Here is a 22,199-nt window from a genome sequence, read left to right as displayed (position 1 = left end):
TCCCTCCACCAAAACCTTTCACATTGACTGCCAAACCACACCTCAGGTTTTATTTCTGTACATTTAGTGTATATGAAAAATTTTAGGGAAAAGTTAATAATTAATTAGTTGCTCTGGTGATTTTAAGATGAGCAACTATGGGAATTTCAGGAACATCAAATAATTGTACTTTTATTCAGAATAAGATTAATCTTAAAATGTGATTCCCTGCTGCCAGTGTATAAGGCTAAGATTGCATCAAGCTATAGTAATAGAAACACCACTTAGAATGGCTTTGCAAGGATTTTCTTTCTCTCTAAAAATAAGCTTAGGTGTAAGGGTTTGTTGGATCTGGAGCAATGGCTCATGATGTCAGGTCTACCATCTCTACAATTCTCTTTGCCAGTCCTTCATAGTTACAAATGGCTTCAGACACTCCTCCCACCACGTCTGTATTCAAAATAGGAAGAAGAGAAAGAGCCTGGCATCTGTGTGCTATTATTTTTATCAGGAAAGCAAAGCTGTCACATGACCTTATAGCATACTTCTGCTTGGCCTAGGACTGGGTCACATGGATACTTCTAGTTTCAAGGGGAACTGGGACAATATTGGCTTTCTACCCTGTGTAATGGGAGGCAGCAAAAGAGAAGAGATGGAGGTGGGAATTAAGTGAGCTAATAACAAAGTCTGCCGAAAGGAGACAGACAGGATAGAGAAAGCACTTTGCCCAATTTTATCATGGTTTATACTCCATTTTCACAAGTTTTGCAGTAGCTTGCCATGTCGCAGCTCTGTGCTAGATGTAGAAAGTGATGTCCTTCCTAGTGGGACTTCGTGTTGGTTACTTTTCTCCCATTGCTGAGACAAAATTCCCAGCTTCCAAAATTAAGGAAGGAAAAGTTTATTTAGCTTACAATTTGTGGAGGTTTCAATCCATACTCAGCTGGCTCCAAGACAGAGTGGCATGGTGAGGAGGAAGGGCAAAGGACAGCAAAAGCAACAAGAGCAAAAGGAGGGAGAGAACAAGGCTATTTTCCTCCCTTTTAGTGTATGCAGGCTACCTGCCCTAGGGTGGGTATAGCACTCACACCATGTCCCTGCCCTCCCCTTGCACAGGCTTAGGATATTTACAGAGAGGACCCTGGCCCCCTGCTGAGTCACTTAATTATCCTTCTAAACTTCTCAAGTTGATACAATGTATCAACCATTTCAGCCTTGTTTGGGAGGTAAGTGAATGTTAGGTTTGCTTGGAACTCTGAGTGTTTTGGGTAGCACAGAGATAGAAAGGGGCAGAATGGGCAACAGGAGATGGAACAGGCAGAAAAGTGAGCAAAATGTAGAGGACCTTGAAGAGATAGATTTGCTGACTCAGAATAGATGAGTGCAAGAGAAAGGATTTGGGATTTTATCTTGCACTCCAGTGAGTGGTTCTTAACGTGCACCAGAGTCACCAGAGGGCAAATTAAAGTAGATTGTGGATATTTTCCCAGTTTCTGATTCCATTGCTCTGAGCTGGGGCCTGAGAGTTTGCATTTCTAACAAATTCCCAGGTAGTGACAATACTTGTGTTGGTGATCCAGGGACCATTCTTTAGCATTTTGTACCCACGAAATGATTATAATAACCCAAAGTAGTAGTTTTGCTTTCTTATCCAAAAGATTGGTATAATAACACTACCTAGCTTTTTGTAAGGAATGTGGTTGTAGTAACTACTTTTTACTTATTTTGTGTCTTCTTGGTACGGGAGCTGGGGCCGCTCTGGAGGGAGACTGTCCTGCCCAGACTGCTGGGTTCTTCCTAGAGATACCAAGCAGTGTGCCTGCAAACCATCTAGTCCCTACCAGGATCCAGCTCCCTTGGGGCTTCCAGAGTTCAGGCCACTATCCTTCTACCCTGTGTTCTTCCACGAACAGGCAGTGGACAGTTAGGGGCCATTTCTAGAGCTCAGGGCCTGCCAAAATGACTGAGCTGCACAATCCCCAATCTGCCCCACCCCCATACTGAAGATTCAACCCAAAGCCTGTGCACTGCATTACATCCCTCAGGTCTTTTAAAATTTTTTGTATTTATTTTATTTTGAGATAGAGTCTTACTTAGTTGCTGAGTTGTGCAGGCTAGGCTCAAACTTGTATTCCTTCTGCCTCAGCTTAGTCCCAGACTGTTGGGATTACAGGCATGTGGCGGGCCCTAAACCTGCTCATTTCCTTAGCGAGCATTCCCCATTCCTTTCCACAGGTCCTCTATAAAGGCTCTTGCCAGCACTTTCTGCTCACCCCCACTGCCCCCCATGCAGCCCAGTGCTTCTTTTGGGGCCTGGGTGGTGTGGTGTGGATGTGCCTCTGACCCAGAGGGTCATAGGTATCAGCTTCTTCGTGACAGTCACTTCCATGTCTGTGTCTTACTGTCTAAACCCAACTAAAACAAATCTGGGTGTGTTTCAAAATAATGCTTCCGAAGCACTCACAGATTGCTTTAAGTCTCAGGCAGAGGGGAGCCAGCTGGAAGGTACTTTAGGAAGGGCGTCTAGGGGGCTTTGCAGGATGGATGGGAAGTGGGCTGGAAGGCTTTGGTACTTCAGGGTGGATCTCTGAGGGGCCTAGCTTGAGACTCTACAAGTACAAAGGGGCCCATAGCTGCTAAAAATATTACTAATATAAAATTAAGAGGATTTGGTAATATCACTGTTGAAAGTTGATAATTTAACTTACTTGAAGCGGTTTGTAATAAGACTTCCTCTCCTTTATAAAAGCATCTTCTTTGCTTCACTGAGTGGCTTCTCAGTGATTGGTTCTCGGGCCAAATAAATGTCTTTTTGTCCTGAGGCCTGACTCCTAAATTTCATGTCAGGAAGATGTCCCAAGCGAAGGTGCACTGTTGTGATCATTTTCTACAGTTGCACATTTCTTACAGTGTTTCAGTACCTGGTGTTCAGCTATACTGTAGTTATTGAGTGTCACTGGAAATGTTTTCGTATTTTTATAGATTGGGAAATGACAGATTAGCTAAAATTAGAATGATTTTTATTGCAGAACTTCTCTGAACTTTTAATGTTTCAATGGGACTCTGAGTGGAGAGTATAATAGTTTTGTGTTTCTGTAGTTCATTTGTCCACAGAATCTTTTCCTCCATAGTGTCTTAAAAATCTGTGCCTTTGTGCAATACATTTTGGGAAATGCCACTGTGACCTAAGAAGCTGATGTATAATTTGAGTGACAATCAACAGCTTTGTGGGTGGTGCTGATTGTGCTGAAGCGTATGAATAGAACAGTGCATGCTGCTTAGATCAGGTTGGCATAGCTCTGTTTTGCTTTAGTGTGTTGAATAAAAAATTAAATAATAAAAAAATCATGATTTGTACCCTAGTGTCACCTACACAGTACCTGTCACCCTGAGAGTGACTCATCCTTTGAAAATGGTGGGAAGTGTTCATTGTCTTGGTGAATGATGCTGTCTTTCATTTACAAAGATGAAGCTGAAAATACCAGCCTTGCTAAAAGTAAGATCATTTGTGGGCCTGCTGCCCTTTTTTGAGAGAAGATCAGCTTACACTAGCTTTTAATGCCCTGGTAGAGGGGTTTGGGATAAGGCAGGAGGGAGTTGCAGATGAAATGAGGCCCTGGTTTGGCCAAATAAGTGGCCTCCTTTGCTTCTCCCAATTCAACACTGATGAGCCTCTCAGTCAGTGAAACATTTTCTAGAATTTTCTTAACTCCATTTGATGTTCAAGTAAATTTGTGGCTCCACAGTTTTAGGAATAAAGTTGAAGCCGAGCATGGTGGTTGTCTTAGTTACTTTTCTCTCATTGCAGACACAAAATACCTGACGCCCAAATTTAAGGAAGGAAAGGTTTATTTAGCTCACAGTTTGTGGAGGTTTCAGTCCATACTCAGCTGGCACCAAGGCAGAGTGGCACATGGCAGAGGGCAACAGTTTATGGCAGCAGAAGACAGCAAAGCAACAAATGTAAAAAAGGGAGGAGAGGCAGCAAGCAACCTCTTTCCCACCCTTACATTGTATGCAAACTACCTGCCCCAGGGCGAATGTCGCACTCACACATATAATCCCAACATTGGGCCATAAATCAATCATAAACTCTGGAATCCTCCACCCATGACTGCATGAGGCTTTGGGGGAACATCCAGACACAAACCATAGCAGTGGTACATGCCTATATTCTCAGCCCTCTGGGAGGCTGAGGCATGAGTACTGAAGGTTCAGGCTCAGCCTGGACCACTTAGTGACTCAGTGAGATCCTGGTTCAAAAGGGCTAGAGTTGTAGCTCATTGTGAAGGCCTTGGGCTGAATCCCCATATATACATCCCCCACCCCCGCCAAAAAAAAGAACAAAGTTGAGCAGAATTTGCCTCTGGTACAAGATGTTTTTCCATCAAAGGAGAGAGCTTGTTGCTCTCATAGGTGTGCAGCTCCAATACTTTTGTTTATAATTTTTATTTATGTGTAGTTGATATGTGACTAACCACAATAGCTACCTTTCAGGTGCCCTAAAATTGACCCACTTATTTGTGGCCGGCCCCTTAGGAGACACAGCCATGGATGTTCTTCTCTCAGAGATGTGTGCGACAGCTTATTGGACTTCTGTGTGTCCAGGGCTAATATTAGAGGGTCATCTCACATATGGAGAAGCACAGCTTTTCAAGATTTCTTTTTCAAAACTCGTTCACATCCCTGGTTGAAGTAGGAAGCAACTGAACCTTCCCTAACATCCATGTAGAGCAAGTGGTAGGTCAGTCTGGGCCACGTGTACCAGGGAATGATGTGCAGCTACTAAGGTGGATGTATCTCAGCCCATAGGAAAGAAGCTGTAATGGTTGATATGTTGTGTCAACTCTAGCAGGGGCCAGGGTCCTCACTTTGTAAATGTCCTCATCCTGTGCATAGAGGCTGCAAGGAGATGGTGTTAGTGCTCCACCTGCCCTGGGTGGGGAGTAATCTGCTTACGGTATGAGGGAGGAAAAGAGGCCCCCCTTTTGCTCTTGCTACTTTTGCTGTTTCCTGCTGCCTTGAACTGTTGCCCCTCTGCCGTACCACCCTGCTTTGGAGCCAGCTGATTATGGACTGAAACCTCCACAAACTGAGAGCTAAATAAACCTTTCCTTCCTTAACTTTGGGTGTGGGGTATTTTGTCCCAGCAATGAAAGAAAAGTAACCAAGAAAGAAAAGTAACCAAGACAGAAGCCAAGGAAATGATACATGGATGTGTGGGGGATGTCTGTCTGTATGAAGGATCTCACTTTTAAATGACATATCTAAGATGAAGTTCTATATATACACATACCTTCTCATGAATCTGTGTGAGAACAAGAGACAGAGAGGCTGAAAGAGGCAGAGGGAGACAGCCTGGGTCATGGGCCCAACCATTAATGGTGAGCAGCTCTGGTGCTTGGGGTATGGAAAATCTTTCATATCTTCATTCAGTGATTTTGAAGAGTTTTATAATAATATGGATATTTTATTATATACAGGTCAATAATAAAATATCCTTTTTGCTCAAGACATTTCTAGGAAAGTGGATGCACCTTGAGTCCATACTATTAAGTGAGATAAATCAGGCACACATGTGTAAATACCGCATTGTTTCTCTGGTGTGAGAAATTGAAAGGGTAAGTAAGGACCAAAATGTATAATAGGTATTGTGAAACAGGAAGAAAATGTTCAAATGGGGGGAGGAGGAAAGGAAAGAAGGGAAAAGTAAAAAAAAAAATGAGAAAACATGGAAATAAAGCTTTTGTAAATGGGGAGGGGAGCAGGGGTTGAAGGGAGGATAGGAGAATGGGAAAAAATAAGTTATATCATGTACAGTTGCAAATTCTCTATGGTGAATATGATCATCATGTGTATCTAAAATGTACCAATACAATCTGATTGAAAAATAAAATCAAATGTATCCCTTTAACTCATGAATTCAGTAAATTATCCAGTTTTTATTCTTAAAGGAATTGATTGTAAGGAAAGAAATATTTTCTAAAATAGAATAAAGATTGGAATGTGAATGAAGAATGACAGAAGATAGAGAATTGTCTCACCCAGGAACAGTTGTCTCCCAGTGAAGTGCTCCTCCTTCCTGTCTTCCCTGTGTCTCTTTGCTACTGGGTAGGGAGTGTGCCAGGCCATAAGATCTTCTGTCTCCTTATGTACACACCGGGGACATGACCCAGTCAACCAACCACTGACATTTCCAGTGGCTTTTATGTCACAGTTGACTCGGCAATCTCTGCTGTTGAACATGAAATTGTTTCTAACTTTTCAAAACCGAAACAGAACTGAAGGGAAAATGTACACATCTTATTGTTTCAAATGGATCCTTACATGTGGAATTTTCAGGTCAAATATATACTGATTTTGAAGTTGCTGGCCATAGAATTCACATATGAGACGTCTGCATTGAGGTGGAACCTTGTAGTGGAAGGCAGGGGCTGTAGGGACCCTGTGTTGGACATCTGAGGTGAAGGGAGGATGGGTCAGCCACAGAGGAGGCCGTCTTAGTATCTGGGAGGGAACCAAGGGCCAGGAAAGGCCCAGGTCCAGCCTTCCGGCTCCATAACTCTGCTTCTCAGCAGAGCAGCCCACGCTGTGCACTGGACAGGTGGGGGCAGTCCGGCCACCCTGCCTGTGGCTCTCCTTTCAGGCCTGTGGCCCCTTCTTGCACTCAGGGAAGCTCCCAGTGGACAAGTCAGTGTGTTTATTTTTCATGAATATTATTTTTCATGAATATTATTTCATGAATAATTTTTATGAAAATTATTTATGCTAAGTTTATACATAAATACTTAGTCCTTAGTTTTTGTTAGCTTTGGTATACATTTTACTTGATGCATGAATTGCATATATTTTGATATTTATGTTCTGAAACGTATTAAAAAGCCATTGACTACATAAACCTAGAACCAAATAATACCACTTCTGTTGATGATACCTGTATGTCTTTCCCAAATCCAGTCTTTTCCCACAGAAAACCAGTGTTTAAAATTTGGTTTATATATTTATGTACTTTTCTTGCTTTCTTTTCATTTTACTATATATTTATACTTTCATAATGTTGTTTAATAGTTTTGAGTTTTATGAAAACAGTGTCATATATTAATTATTATAGTGGTTTTTTTTTGCTTTTTTTTCTTTCTCAGCATTATACTTCTAAGATTTCACCCACATTGTTTCGAGTAATTTTATTTCATCATTTTTATTACCAAATGATATGTCAGTATGTGAATATATTCCAGTTTCTTGTTTTCTCTTTTTGATGGCTGTTTTTCAAATGCAGATCCCAACTCATTAGTGATAGTGAAAATCAACTTAATGAGCATAGTAGAAATGTTAGAGTTCCACAAACGTAGATTACGGATTGTTCTTTTAAGAAGTTGTCTTAGTTTCTTTTCTCATTGCTGAGGCAAAATACTCAACACCCGTAACCTAAGGGAGGAAAGGTTTATTTAGCTCAGTTTATAGAGGTCTCAGTTCATGGACTGGCTTCAAGGCAGGGTAGCATGGCAGAGGGGCACTGCAGTGGAGAAATAGTCCGTGGGCAGCAGGCAGATAAGAGCACACTGGCCCTCTTTCTGTGCCTTATGTTTTATTCAGGCTGCTGCCTTAGAGCAGGTGTAACACTCATACCTTTAATCTTAGTGAGAGCTGTTCCAAACCAATTGGTGGACTGATTTAGTAATCACATACCCTTCATCCCAGCACCACACACTCTAGATACAGCTACCTCTGAAAAGTATCTTCATGACTGCATGCGGCTTTGTAGGGACATCTAGATACCATGAGAGGAGTAATTTCATTTGAATACAAAAATTCAGTGTCAAAGGAACAGGACAATGACACATTGTTTTCTACAGTCCTTTTAACAATCTTCACTTACAGGAACTCTTTTACAGGTCCCAGACCCCCTTGATCTTCACCATTTAGAATTGTCAGACTTCTTCATTTTTGTCTGAGTGGTAGGTAGAAAGTAGTATCTCTTCATTGTTTTAATTTGTGTATTCCTGATTACTAGCAAAATTGAACTAAGTTTTTATATATTTGTTAGCCATTACAATTTCTTCTTTTAAAAAGTGCTAGTCTTTAGCCTATTTTTCTAAAGAAGTGATTTGTTTTCTTTTAATTTACTGGTAGGAATTCTTGATATAGTCTCAATATTAATCTTTTGGGAGTTATATTTTTTACATATATTTTTCCAGTGTCTGGTTTTGTGTTTACTATTTTTAAAGCCATCATGATAGAAGCTAATTTTAATGCAACTATGTTTATTAATCTTTTAGATTTATATTTCTTTATCTTCAAAATATTTTCTTTATTTTTATTCCATAGTTGGAAACAAAAGAATATTCTCTTTTTCTGTGGGGCTGGGGATTTAGCTCAGCGGTACAGCACCTGCCTGGCAAGCGCAGGGTTGTGAGTTCAATTCCCGGTACCAGAAAAAAAAAATTAAAAAAAAGAATATTCTCTTTTTCTAAATGTTTTACTGCCTGGCCTATATGCATGGTCTTGAGGAGAAACCCAATTTCTTTTTTTCTTCATATGTATAAGCAGCTGGCCCAATACTTATGAAATAACTGCTTTTTCCTACCCATGTTTCCCAGTGATGGTTAAGACCCCCACCAGCTATCATTTTCCTATATCTGAGTGGATCTATTCCTGGCACTAGCTTGTATTCCATTGACCAATGCTGGCACTGATGTATTTTCTTAGTTACTGTGATTTGACAACTTTAATATCTGATAGCAAAGCTTTCCTAATTACTCTTCTCCAAGAGAATCTTTGGTTATTTTAACTCTTACATTTGCTTATAAATTTTGGGTTGAGCTTATTAAATTATTTTTAAAAATCCTTACTAAGATATTTAATTGGAGTGAGCAACTTGGTGCATACCTATAATCCCAGTTACTAGAGAGGCTGAATCAGGAGGATCAGAAGTTCTAGGCCAGCCTGGACCACCTGGAGAAACGTGGCTCAAAATAGAACTTAAAAGGGCTGAGATAAAGCTGAATGGTAGAGCACTTACCTAACCCTATGTTCAATTCCCTGTGCTAAAAACAAAACAAGAAAATTTGATTAAAATCTCATTGATGTGACGAAAACTAACAACTTTACAAAATAATTTCTTTTATCACAAATACAGTGTATCTCTTATTTGTCTTAATATTTATTATTTTCAAAGATTGTCTACATAAACATATTCCTCATCTTTTATTAGATTTATTCAAATTTCTTTACTCTGTTAAATAATTTTTAAAATTATATTTTCTGGATATTTAATCATTATACTCATGTTATAATATTGATCTTATATCAACCTACCTTTCTAAAGTTTCTTATAATTCTTGTAGATTACTTTGGATTTACTTTGTTAAGTTTAGCATTTTCTTTTTCATCTTTATTATTTTCTATTTCAGTTTCTGACTGAGCTGGAAAGAAAGTAGAAATCCTTATCTTACTCTTGATTATAAAGAATGTTTTACAATGCTTCTAGTAAAAATAAAATCTATAGGCGTTTTTTAAAAATCAGGTTGAGAGGCTGGGGATTTAGCTCAGCGGCAAAAGCGCCTGCCTGGCAAGCGCAAGGTCGTGAGTTCGGTTCCTGGTACCAGAGAAAAACCAAAAAAAAAAAGAATTTTAAAAATCAGGTTGAGTTTTATTTTTTATATTTGACATAGAGGTTTCAAATTTTATTACATAATCTGTATTTTTGAGAGTCTTTGTTATTTTGTTTGGCAAAATAATGAATTACACTTGCAAATTTCTAAACTTAAATGACTCTTACTGCAATTAATCTAACTTGTTCATAATGCATTAATTTTGCTGAGAAATGATGTATCATTTTTAATATGTAAGACTGTGTTATGGCTTGTGGCTAGATGTCCTCACAAAGCCTCATGCAATCATAGGTAGGGCTTTTTCAGAGATGGCTGGATCGAAAGTGTGTAATGCTGGGATTGATTCATGATGCAATGCTAAGATCAAGGGCACTGGGAGTAAGGGTGTGAGTGCCACCCACCCTAAGTAACCTAGATAAGATACAAGGATAGAAAGAGCTGTGGTTGTCCCTTGTTGCTTTGCATGGCCTGCCATGAACTGTTTCTCCTCTATGATGTCACCCTGCCTTGGAGCCAGCTGATTATGAACTGAAACCTCTACAAACCTTACTTAGCTACAACCTGCGAGCTAAATAAACCTGTCATTAACTATAGGTATCAGGTATTTTGTCTCAGCAGTGAGAAAAGTAAGACAGACTGACCTTTAATTTGTTTTCTACTGCCCTTTTCTGGTTTTGATATTAAGTGATACTTGTCTTCTAAAGAGTTGCAGATTTTTACTTTTTTTGCTATTTCTCTTTTAAAAGTGTAAGTTTAGAAATGAATATTTCTTGAAAAATTATTTCTTGAAAAGTTCCCTGGAAAATGTCTTGGTCCTGTTTTCTTTTTGGAAAGATATTTAGTTGCTGTCTTAATTTCTTTAGTATGTATAAAGCTCTTCAATCTTTCTTCCTCTTGAGTTGTTTTATTGTTCTATTGGACCATTTTGTCTACCTTTTTAAGTAAAATTGTTCCTAAGTTTTATTTCTTGCTAATCTCTGCTACTTGAGTTTATATTCTGTGTTTATTTGTTTCATAGCATTTTTCTTTCTCTGTTTTGTTTCCTGAATAAATATTGTAGAGAATTGCAATTTTGTTAGTCTTTCAAAAAACTAACTTATATTGACTTCTATTTTACTGTTTTCTTCTACTTTATGGAAGTTTATTCCATTTATATTTATACTCCTCAGGTACCTTAGTCTCTCTTCTAATATAAGCATCACTATCTGACATCTTTGATAAGATTTTCTTCATTTAATTTTTTTATTTTAAAGAGAAAAGAACAAAAAACAATTAACAAACACAAAGTCATAAATAAAACAACACAAAAAATAAAAACAATAGAGAGTTTCAAACAAGGTGATAGGAAATTAACAATAGTTGTATTACATATTGTTACCTTCAAATTGGTTATTCAGATAAACAGATATAGGCATGTAAGATTGATCAAACAATTAAATCCTTTCAATAAATGAATAGAAATTAGCAGTACAATTTTCTTTGGTATCTTGTATGTGTGTGTGTGTATGTATATAATATATATATAATACATATATATAATTTTACCTTCCTTTTTTTCTTTTCTCTTATCCCAGTTGTTCTTTCCTTTTGAGCAGTTTCTTTTCCTTTCACAATATCTATTGAAACTTTTCTTCTCAGTTGGATGATTTGTGTTGAGAAGTCTGCCATCATTCTGATGGGCTTTCCTTTATAGGTGATCTGTTTCTTTTATCTAATAGCTTTTAATGTTCTGTTTCTTTGCTGACTTCTGAGAACTTCATTGTTACATGTTTGGGTGTAGATTTACTTTGGTTATGGCTAATTGGAGTTCTGTATGCCTCACTTCACTGTATGTCAGATTCTTTTTCCATGCTTTGGAAATTTTCTGCTGTTACTTCTGCAAATAGTCTTTTTATGTCATTTGTGTTGACTCCTCCTATTTTGTTGACACTTATTAGTCTTACATTGTGTTTCTTTGCCTCATGTTGCAGCTGTTGAATTGTTATTTCCTGGTTCCTTGTTATTTTTAAGGCATCTTTCCTTTCATGATTGTTAGCTGCAATGCAGTCTGCAAGTTCTGAAAGTCTCTCTTTAGCTGCATTCAAGTGGTTTTGCCAGCTTTTGATGGAATTTTTAATTTCTTGGATATCTCTTTGAATCTGTTTCATGCATGCTAATTCTTCTCTATATTGTTCATTCAAGGTTCTCTTCATTTTTCTATGCTCACCTATTTTTTTTATCTATGTCTTCTTTAGATGTGCTGAGCAATTCTTTCATTATTTTTCTCATTTCCTTTTTTATCTGAGAGATTATTCCTGATCTGATTTCTTCTATGGCCTGGTGGAATTGTTTCTTTACTTCAGTTGCTATCATTTCAGAAATTTCAGGTGTATGACTTCCAAGTTCTCCAAATTCTTCTATGTCGATATCTCCTGGAATTGTTCTGGGTGGGGAGGAGTTCTGAGATTGTATTTTGCTCTTTTGTTTTGTCATTTTTAATGCGGGAGGTAGAGTGCTGAGCCTCACCCCTCCCAGGCAACTCACCGAAGGTCCTTGTTTTTCCTGGGGGGGTCAGAGTCATTCAGCGATGATGGTGAGAAGCAGAGCACTTAGACAGGCCCCTCCCAGGCAGCTCACCCCTGGGTTTGCTGGGGGTCAGATGTGCTGGGTGACTGACAGCAGCAGGAGGCGGGGTGCCGAGTCTACCCTCTCCCAGCAGTTCCCAGAGCTCACCTGGTTACCAGGGAGTCAGATGTGTCCTGTAATGGCAATGGGAGGTGGGGGGTACCAGGATATGGTTTTTATTGTACCTCAATTCTAAACATTTAAAATTTCCAACAAGAATTCTTTTTGACTTTTGAATTACGAATGTATACATTTCCAAATTATTGTATCTTAACATTTTAACTTGTTACCTATTTCAATATATATTGTGTTGGGTTTAGGGAACATTACCTGTGCATGTCATTCATCCTTTTCTGTTTGTTGAGAAGTGCTTTAGAGGCTAGTGTTATGGCTGTATCTAGATGACCCCTCAAAACCTCATGCAGTGTTGGCTCTGAATTTTGAAAGTGGCTGGACTGGATTGTGGTGTGATACTGGGATTAAGGGTGTGATGCTAGGATGAAGGGTGTGGATAATGGAAGACCCACCCTGGCCATGGGTGGCCCCACTCAATAGGCTCATAGCCTGTATGGACTATAGCCTGATGCTTGTTGCTTTGGCTGTTTGCTACTTTCCTGCCTGCCATGCCATGGAATGTTTCTCCTCTGTGATGCCCCTGTGCCAGTGCTGCCCTTGGATCCAGCCGACTATGGTCTGAAACCTGTAAAAACTGTAAACCAGAATAAACCTTTCCTCCTTTAACTTGTAGGTGTCAGGTACTTTGTCTCAGCAACAAGAAAAGTAACTAAGACAGCTGGTAAAATGATTGGTTTTTGGAAATGAGTTTTTGTGCACAAGAGAATATTTTACCCTCTCTATGAATAGATTCAGAATTCTTTCTATCTCTATCATGTAGATTCTGTTATTTCAGAGTCTTCAAATCTTCTATGGCTTCACTACCTCACATTAATGGAAAGAAGAATTATGATATCTTCTGTTATGGTATAATTTTCAAGGCTTCCCTACCTTTTCTGTTTTTATTTATATATCCTGTGATTCTTATCTTATACTTGAGTTCAGAATTCTCATAATTTCTCAATGAGTTAAACTTTCTTTATCATTACATTGCAATTCTCTCTCCTGTCAAAATCTGTTATATTAATTAAAAATAGCTTGAGGTGTTGAGGGTGTAGCTCAGTAGTAGACCACTTGCCTAGCATTTGTGAGGCTCTGGGTTCTGTGCCCAGCTCTACCGAACAAAAATAGAAACTTGCTATTTCCTCTCAAAGTCTATTGTCAGTGTTGATTTCTTTTTCTCTTCAAACTTTATTTATGTCTAATGTACAACTTTTCTGATTGGCATCAAGCTATATTTCTTATGTACACACTGAACATCTTTAGTTTTTAACTGTTGTATTCAGTCCATTACATTTTTCCATATATTAGAACTTGTGTCTACTATTTTACTTTGTGCTTTTTAAATTATTATTTTCTATTGGTTTGCCCACCACCCCTTTTCCCCCTTTGGTTCCCATCATTGAGTCTTCATTATTTTGCCTCTGTTAGTCTGGAAGATATATACTCTGTTTCTGCCTATTCAGCAATATCCTTGAAATGTTTATCATGTCTTAGCTTAACAAAATCTAAGCTGTTATTTTACCTTTTCTAAAGAACACTACTAGGAGCTTAGACTATTTCAATAATTTTTCCTCCTGGACTTACATAGTATTGTTGACTAGTACTTCATTTCTTAAAAAGACTTCTTTTTTTTCCACTTTAAAAATTTATATAAAATAAAATTAACCATTTGGATGAATTTCTGTGAGTCTCAACACATGCATAGGTTTGTGTAATTACAACCACAAACCAAATGCAGAGCAGTTCCATGACCTCAGAAATTCTCTTGTGCCCCCAGTCCACGTCACCCATAGCTCTTGTTTCCATTCCTGTAGTTTAGCTTTCTAATAGTGGAGTGTGAATGGAATAAGTATGTATGTAACTTTCTGAGATGGACTTTTTTGACGTGGAGTGTAATGGTTTTGACACTGATTCATGTCATAGCATGTGTCAGTATTGCATTCCTGTATATTGCTGGAGACTCTTTCATTGTATATATGTTCTGGTTTGTTTACCTCTTCACCTGTGGGAAGACATTTGATTTGTTTCCAGACTTTCAGTATTACAAATAAAGCTCTATCAACATTCTCCATGAGAGTGAGTGTGTTTGTGTGTGTGTGTGTGTGTGTGTGTGTGATTTTTTAAACATAAAATTTCATGTCTGTCAAGTAGCATTGCTAGGTCCTGTGACAAGCATAAGTACAAGTTTATGAGAAATGGTCAGACTGCTTCCCACAGTGACTGTGCCATTTTTTAGTATTCAACCTCAACAATTTGTGAGAGTCCTAGGGATTATGTCTTCTCTAGAACTTGAGGTCTGTAGGGTGTGTTTGTGTGTGTGTGTGTGTGTGTGTGTGTGTGTATGTGTGTGTGTGTGTATGTATGTTGCCATTCTAATACCTGTATCTTATTTTGGTATCAGTTCACACCTTACTAATAGACAATAATGTTGATCATCTTTTCTTTTGTTATTTGGCATGAGTATGTTTTCCTGTCAAATTTCTGCTCATATTTTTTCCCATTTTAACATAATTTTTTTCTTATTGAATGTGAGAATTCTTAATATAACTTACATACAATTCTTTCATATATATGATGCACCTGTATTTTCTGTTTTGAGTGGTTATCTTTTCATCTTTAATAGTGTGTTTCAAAGAGCAAAAGTTTTTCATTTTGAAGAAATCTAATTATTATTTTTTTCTTTTATGAGTCATGTTTTTGTTGTTGTACCAGTATCTGTGAACATATGATTTCAATCAGTATCACAGATATTTTCTCCTATGTTTTCTTGAAAAATTTTGTAACTTAGCCAGACATGGTTACACGTACCTTTAATCTAGCTACTGTCGAGGCTGAGGCAGGAGGATCACAAATTTGGGGCCAGCCTGAACAATTTAGCAAGACCCTGTGTAAAAATGAAAACATCTGGACATGTGGCTTAGTGTCGGACTTTTCATCCAACTCTGTCCAGGGTGAACAGATCCCCCAAACTAGTTGCCCGCAGACGTATAAGAAAAGTAAGAAAAAATCAAACCAAGAGAGCCAAAATCCTGTGATCAGGTGCTAGCAGCCTCTAGGACTGACTGACTCCTGATTGCCATCTTCAGTAACCTTTTATTAGGAACCCACCAAGGAGGCAGCAGAGGAATCAGAGAATAACAACTGTTTTAGCAAGGACATTACAACTCAGTTATCATAGGAATGTGACCTGACCAGTAAGCCATCATGTTATCTACCTTCACCCATATCTCAGCAAAGCATCTAGTAGTGATCAGGGGCTTACATTGCTTATGCTAGACTTCTTTCAGAACCCAACAGTCATGGCTTGGTCACGCCTCAGGCAATACACCAAAATAGTACCTAAGAATGTCCTTCTGCACAGCTTAGTGGCAGAGCATTCCTGGGTTCAAACCCTAGTACTGGACCCCGCTTCCAAAAAATTTGTCTTTTATTGAAGTCTATGACTTATTTATGCATTAATTATGATATATGATGTAGAGAATGGGCCAGGTTTCCTATTTTTGTGTATCAATGTATTCTGTCCCAATGTGTTGGAAAGATTCTTCTGTGTTATTGAATTGCTTTTGTGCCTGTGTTAAGATTAGTTGGTCATATTTGTCTGGTATATTTCTGGACTCTGTATTCTATGCCATTAATGTAGGTTTTTGCCTTTTTCCTATACCATGCTCCCTTATTTAATTTTATAGTGAATCTTAAAATTGGATCATGTGATTCCTACAACTTTAGTTTTCTTTCTAGAAATAGTTTCAATTATTCTGCTTCCTTTTTACTTTAAAATCAATTTCAGAGCCCGTATGTACAGCAAATCTTTTTTTTTCGTTTTTTTTTTTGTTTTGTTTTGTTTTTCTTTGGTACTGGGAATTGAACTCACAACCTTGCGCTTGCCAGGCAGACACTGTGCCGCTGAGCTAAATCCCCAGCCCCAGCAAATCCTATTGAAACTTTGACTGGGATGACAATTTATGGTCAGTCTAGGGAGACTTGGCACCTTTGCTGTGAGGGTATGATCGGAAAGTATGATGTATGTTTAAATTTTTGAAGATGTATTACAGTAAACAGCACACTGCCATTAGTACCCCTCGGAACACTCCCCTGTGCTTCAAACACCCTTGTCCCAGCATTCTTGCCACTTTTCTGAAGCAGTTCTAGAAAGTCCTCTTTGGTGAGTGTCTTTAGTTGGGTTGTGGCTGCCACGATGTCATGAGGTCTGAAATCAGTTCAAAATGTTTACTTTTAATAGTTACTTTGATTTTGGTTTTGACTTTGGGCAAGAGCCAGGAGTTTTGTAGTGCCAGATCCTGGTAATGAGATGAAAGTGGACACACTAATGTTTTATGCATCTGCCTTTTCTTTGGAAGGCAAGTGGCAGCAACATTCATTGTATATTTTATTTCTGTACAGACACAAAAGAGAATTTCCAGAATTGCCTTAGAAATTGGCAAGAAACATGGAATAAGTCTGTTTCAAGCTACTGGGAGAATTTTGAGGGTGACTGGTAGCAATGTCTTTTGCTATAATAAAGTTTTTTAATTTAAACATTTACCTTATATTTTGATCACTCTTGATACATTGCATTTTTTGGTTTACAGACATATGTCTCTCTACTTACTTAGCTCTTAAGTGATTTCCTTCATAAACTCTTTGCAGTTTTGAGCCTGCAAGTTCTCTGTGTGTGTGTTTGTGTGTGTGTGTGTGTGTGTGTGTGTGTGTGTGTGTGTGTGTATGTGTGTGTGTCTGTGTGAGAGAGAGAGAGAGGGAGAGGGAGAAAGGGGTCTATTTAGATTTTTAAAAAACTTTTATTAGTACCTATTGGCAGTAACCAATGATTACATTCATTGTGGGGACTTGGTACATGTACATAACTCACTTAATTCCTCCTCCCCCGCTTCCCCCTCCCTCCTTGTATGTTTTGGTACGCTGACATCTAAGAACTGTATTCTTTAAGCTATTGCCTCTGATATTTTTTAACAATTTCAGTGTTCATTACACATATGGAGAAATATTTTATTTTTGTATGTTTATCTTCAGTCATACAATCTTGCTGAACTTATATTAGTTCTAGGTTTTTTTGGGTACATTTCTTGGCATTTCTATGTGAGTAGTCATGTCATTTGAGGATAATGTCCTAACACTTGATTGCCAGACCTTGGTGTTACTTCCCAGGACTCACTCACTGTCCCTGTGTTTGTCTTTTATTGATTCCTCCTCAGATTTCTGCTGCTTTTGCTTGCTTGCTTACTTCCTTGCTTGATGGAGGCCAAGGGACATAGATATAGAAGCTTAATTAATTCTGTGACTTTAAAAAAAGTACATGTCTGGGAACAAAAGAAGTGTATGTTTTATTGTGTTTAATCCAGCTGTTTGTCTATAGGAGGAAATTCAAAAGTATCTTATTTGCCTCTTTCACAGGTGTGTTACTCATTTAAAGATCCCTCTAATTTCCAGAATTGTCTCTACATTCTCTTGTGAGGAGCTTTTGCTACTAATGTTTTTCTAACGTTTGCTAAGAGAAGAAAGTGCGGAATAACTATGAGACTGTTTTTAATATATTTTATTTTTATTTTTTTGTTACTGACCTGTTTCTCAATTTTCTCTGTAGGGCAGAAAAGACTGAAGTTCTGAGCGAAGACCTTCTTCAGGTAAGGCTGTCATTGACTGGGTTCATGTCACCAAAGATGCTTTGCCTTCTGAAATAAAGCTGCTCTCCATTTTGTGTGTGTGAGATGTCTGTTTAGATGTATCAGCTGCTTCTGGCCCTCTGGGTACAGGCTCTTTGGAGCTACAACTTTTTGTGTTTCACAACAGTGCTTGGCATTTTGGATACAGTTGGCCATCCCATATATGCACGTGCACATCTGTGGGTTCAAACAACTGTGGATCAAAAACATTGAGAAAAAAATTGTACTGGTACTAAACATATACAGACTTCTATGATAGTCATTAATTTTTAAATAATGGAGTATAGCAAGCATTTATATAACATTTACATTGTATTAAACATTACAAATAATCTAGTGATTTACTATTATTAGAAATATCTAGGGATTCACTATGCCTTTTTATATAAGGATTTGAGCATCTGTGGATTTTGTTATCCCAGGGGGTCTTGGCAACTGAGCCCCCACAGATACTGAGGGTGGCTATGCAATGTAGCTAAGATTCTTGAGGAGAATGTTAAAAGTCTTCATTATATGATTAGCAAGCAAGCTCCAGTGTCTGCTGTTGTTCCCCCTCCAGCTCTCCAGCATTGGATGATACCTTCCCCAAAGTCCTTATCTCTAGAAACAGGTGTCATGATTGTTCAGATTGATAACTTCACCTCTCCTGACTTGCCCTTCCCCCATGGAACCCCCTATTCTGTCTGCAGGTGGAAAAGCGCCTGGAGCTGGTAAAGCAAGTGTCTCACAGCACACATAAGAAGCTCACCGCGTGTCTACAGGGCCAGCAAGGGGCAGAGGCTGACAAGCGCTCCGTAAGTGCCCTTGACGGGACCCTGGGCAGCTCCAGCTTGCCTCCCGGCGGCAAAAGCCCTGTTCCTCGGGCATTGTTTGCTGTGGCTGTTCATGTGGCCTCTTACTGTGCGTATGCCGAGCTGCTTGCTTCTGCAGAGCGACAGCCCTTCCACTGTTCTTGCCTGAATCAGTACCCTCTCCAGGCAAGGTGGCTAGGTCCTTGTCCTTGACTTCTCCAGAGTGAGGCTCCCAGGAGGGTAGCAAAATCATGCCTGAAACCTCACCTCTAGGGGAGCTTTACCCTTGATGAGCGTCTTCATGCCTCATCTGGCTCATTCATAGATTCCATCAGCCCAAAAGTATTTTAAGATCTCATGGAAAAAACAATGCCATAATTTTAGAGGTTATAAGTGAAATTGACTTCACTATAACAATATACTGAAGAGGGCCTGCTGAATAAGGCTGCTCTAATATCTTTGCTTATAACCTACATCAGTAGTAACAGGCATTGTGGAATGTGTTTCCATTTCATACTTAGTGTAAGCAGTCTTGGCAATCTTACTTCCCTCTTACCCACTATCTCCCCAAGTCTACTGAAGATTAACAGATACTGTGAGACATTACTTGTTCTCAGTACCAGAGATTTGCAACCTAAGAGAGCTTTTCTCCTTCCTTGAGTTTACAACTTACAAGTTTACTGTTCATTAGATTTTCCTGACCTGGAGTTAGTGTTGACTTCCTCTTCATGTGGTCTCGCTGCTACCCCCAGCTTGATTTAACCTTGTCTCTGTTGGATGTCTGGTCACGCACCCCAGTGCTTTCTCCTGTCTCCTGCTGAAGGGCGAGCACCTGCTCTGCTTACTCTGGCACTCATTTCTTCTTCTCTTCCCAGCCCTGGTTTCTTCTTTCTTAATAATACTAATTGGGTGTCCCTTATCCAATATGTTTGGAACCAGCAGTGTTTTGGATTTCGCATTTTTAGTATTACTTGCATATACATAATGAATGATCTAGGGAATGGACCCAAGTCTAAGCACGAAACTCTTTTGTGTTTCATATACAGCTAAAACACATAACCTGAAGTTGATTTTATGCAGCATTTTTAGAGCACCTGTGTTTTGGCTGCAGCCTGTGACATGAAGGCAGGTGTGGAATTTTCCACTTGTGGCATTGTAGCGGTGCTCAAAATGTTTCAGATTGGGAGTGCTTGGGTTTCGTATTTTAGAACTAGGGATGCTTAACCTATATTACAAGCAAGAATCATTTGTGTATGGTATAAATTAGACTCACAGACCTGGAAAATAGCTATAGAAATAATTCTCTGTGTCAGGGATTTCAGCAAAGGGAACCTGAGTAATCTAAAACAAGAGTTTATAAAATTATTTTGGATGTGAAGCCCTTCTATCAAGTGCATATTGAATGTGGAACTCCAGGAGCTGTTCCTGATAGGGCCTGGAGCCATGCCTGCCTCTGACCCACATTCTGTCTTTTACTCCAAGAAGCACACTTTTTAAAATAATTGATATTGAGTATGGGATGTTGTGCTATCAAGAGTCCCATCTGACTGTTATCAACAGAGGCTTGAAACCAGTCTTTGATGTTTATAAGTGTATCAGTACTAGCATTTTTTTTCTGGGATAAAACAGAGTTACCTGGATGTGTGGAGTTTTCATTGAATTGAGACCCTTGCAAATTCTATCAGATAGGACATGTTTGGCTCCCTGAGTGTTCTAAACTGTAGCGACTTGCTGGCAAATTTAAGGTATGGCAAGAGCAACAGATCAGAAGAGATTGCTGTTGAAAAGACAGTTTGTTCCTCAGAGTTCGTAAGAGGAGGGGATAGGACAGGCCACATGGGATCATACAGGAAAGCACCAGGGTGGGTCAGGGAACAGAGGGCAGGGATGTAAGCCAGAGCCTTTATTATAGTTTCTGCAGGAAGGAGCAAGTGAGGCAGGTTAGGCAAGTTCAGGATTGAGTAGCCTGAGAAACTTTAACAGGCTTCAAGGTAGGATGGCTCTCCATAGCTATCTAGTACCTGGCCCCAGGAGAACAAATGGATAATGGCCTGGCGTGTAAGAGCTGGTAAAGGAGATGGCTGGAGTGTAGGCTCTGAATTGGTTGGTTTGTTTGTGGAAAAAAGTGCTCTGGCTGAATTGTTTGCTTTCTGTAGGAATTGTCTAACCCTTAGAGGGGCAGTCCCTTCAATGACCCCAAGGCCCTAAGACCTGGTCAGAGCATCTGAATACAGGAAATGAAAGTCTTGATTACTGACTTCAGCAAAAAGACATTTTACATCTCATTTAACAAGATGTCTGAAGTAACTGTTCCCAAACTTTATTTACAGCTTTGGGTCACATCTCTGTAATGTTGGAGCTCCCATGTACAATCATAATGTGGCTGCTGAAGCTCCAGACATCATATCTTCACATAGCCATGTAAGCAGGTAGTTAGCACATGAATTATCTTTGCATACTTTTTTATCAGAAAAAAATTCTCTCTCAGAATTTATTTTGTGTGTTTAACTGCAAGAGAGACCAAGAAAAGAAAATATGTCAGAGAAATAAGTTTGCTGTGACTGGCCATGATTCATCTGTGGGAACACACATTGTCCAGCTTCTCGTAGCAGGGAGGGCACGCAGCCATTGTCAGCCCTGAAGGCTGCAGCCACATGTGCAGCAGTGGACCTGCACAGGGAGAACCTGTTTCCCTGACCTGGAAGCACTGTGCAGTGGATCTCAGTGCCCAAGCACAGGTAGATCAGGGAATCTACTGCACAGATGCCAAGTACTAGATCCTGTCAGTATTTTCTTGGGCTTATCAGTTTCTTTATCAGCTTATGAGTGACTAAATGATCTGAAAATCATTTTTTTCTAAAATAACACATTAAGAAATTTAATAGGAAACCAGACACTTTCAAATTGTCTAAATACTGAAGTAATGTGTGTCAGTTAGGGAAATGCATTGAGATTTATGGAATGGGTAAAGCAGAAAAGGAATTTTTAAAAATATTCTAAAAGAAAATAAATGAAAGGGTTCAGGAAAAGGGCAGAGGGAGGGCAAACACTATCCAGGCACGCCAGGTGTCAAGAAGTTCAAGGGATTGCTGCCCACAGAAGGAATGGTGCCAATCACTGTGAGCAGGTAGGGTCATAGCCTCCCGGTCCTACTACTGTCATAGAGCCTCAGGACTAGGAGGGGCTTTATGGATGTCCGTGCAGCAGGACAGGCTTTACGGATGTCCGTCTGTGTTATTGGATGCCATGGCAGTTATTTCTCTTAGAAGCTCATTAACTCCTTAACATTTAGTCCTAATTATTTAGTCCAGTTATTTCTCTTAGAAGCTCATTAACTCTTTAACATTTTAGTCCTAATTTCTAACACTTAAGCTTTTATTATATATGATTAAAAGTTTGGCCAGAAAGTTCATTTT

The 22,199-nt window shown here is 39.0% G+C and overlaps 1 protein-coding gene across 1 annotated transcript in view; it reads left to right on the top strand.

The window, feature by feature from the left end:
- The window catches only part of Arhgap44 (Rho GTPase activating protein 44), a 162,140-nt gene that overhangs the window by 50,352 nt on the left and 89,589 nt on the right, over positions 1-22,199 (top strand). Inside the window, exons 3-4 of the mRNA XM_005399741.1 lie at positions 17,914-17,953; positions 18,682-18,786. Of these exons, the coding sequence (XP_005399798.1) occupies positions 17,914-17,953; positions 18,682-18,786 (145 nt within the window). The remainder of the gene's footprint in view (positions 1-17,913; positions 17,954-18,681; positions 18,787-22,199) is intronic.

This window comes from Chinchilla lanigera, unplaced genomic scaffold (genome assembly GCF_000276665.1).
Source record: "Chinchilla lanigera isolate Chin_1 unplaced genomic scaffold, ChiLan1.0 scaffold00066, whole genome shotgun sequence".
NCBI classification, from domain to species: domain Eukaryota; kingdom Metazoa; phylum Chordata; class Mammalia; order Rodentia; family Chinchillidae; genus Chinchilla; species Chinchilla lanigera.
The sequence above is the reverse complement of the archived record's forward strand: the minus strand, read 5'-3'. Positions and strand labels throughout refer to the sequence as shown.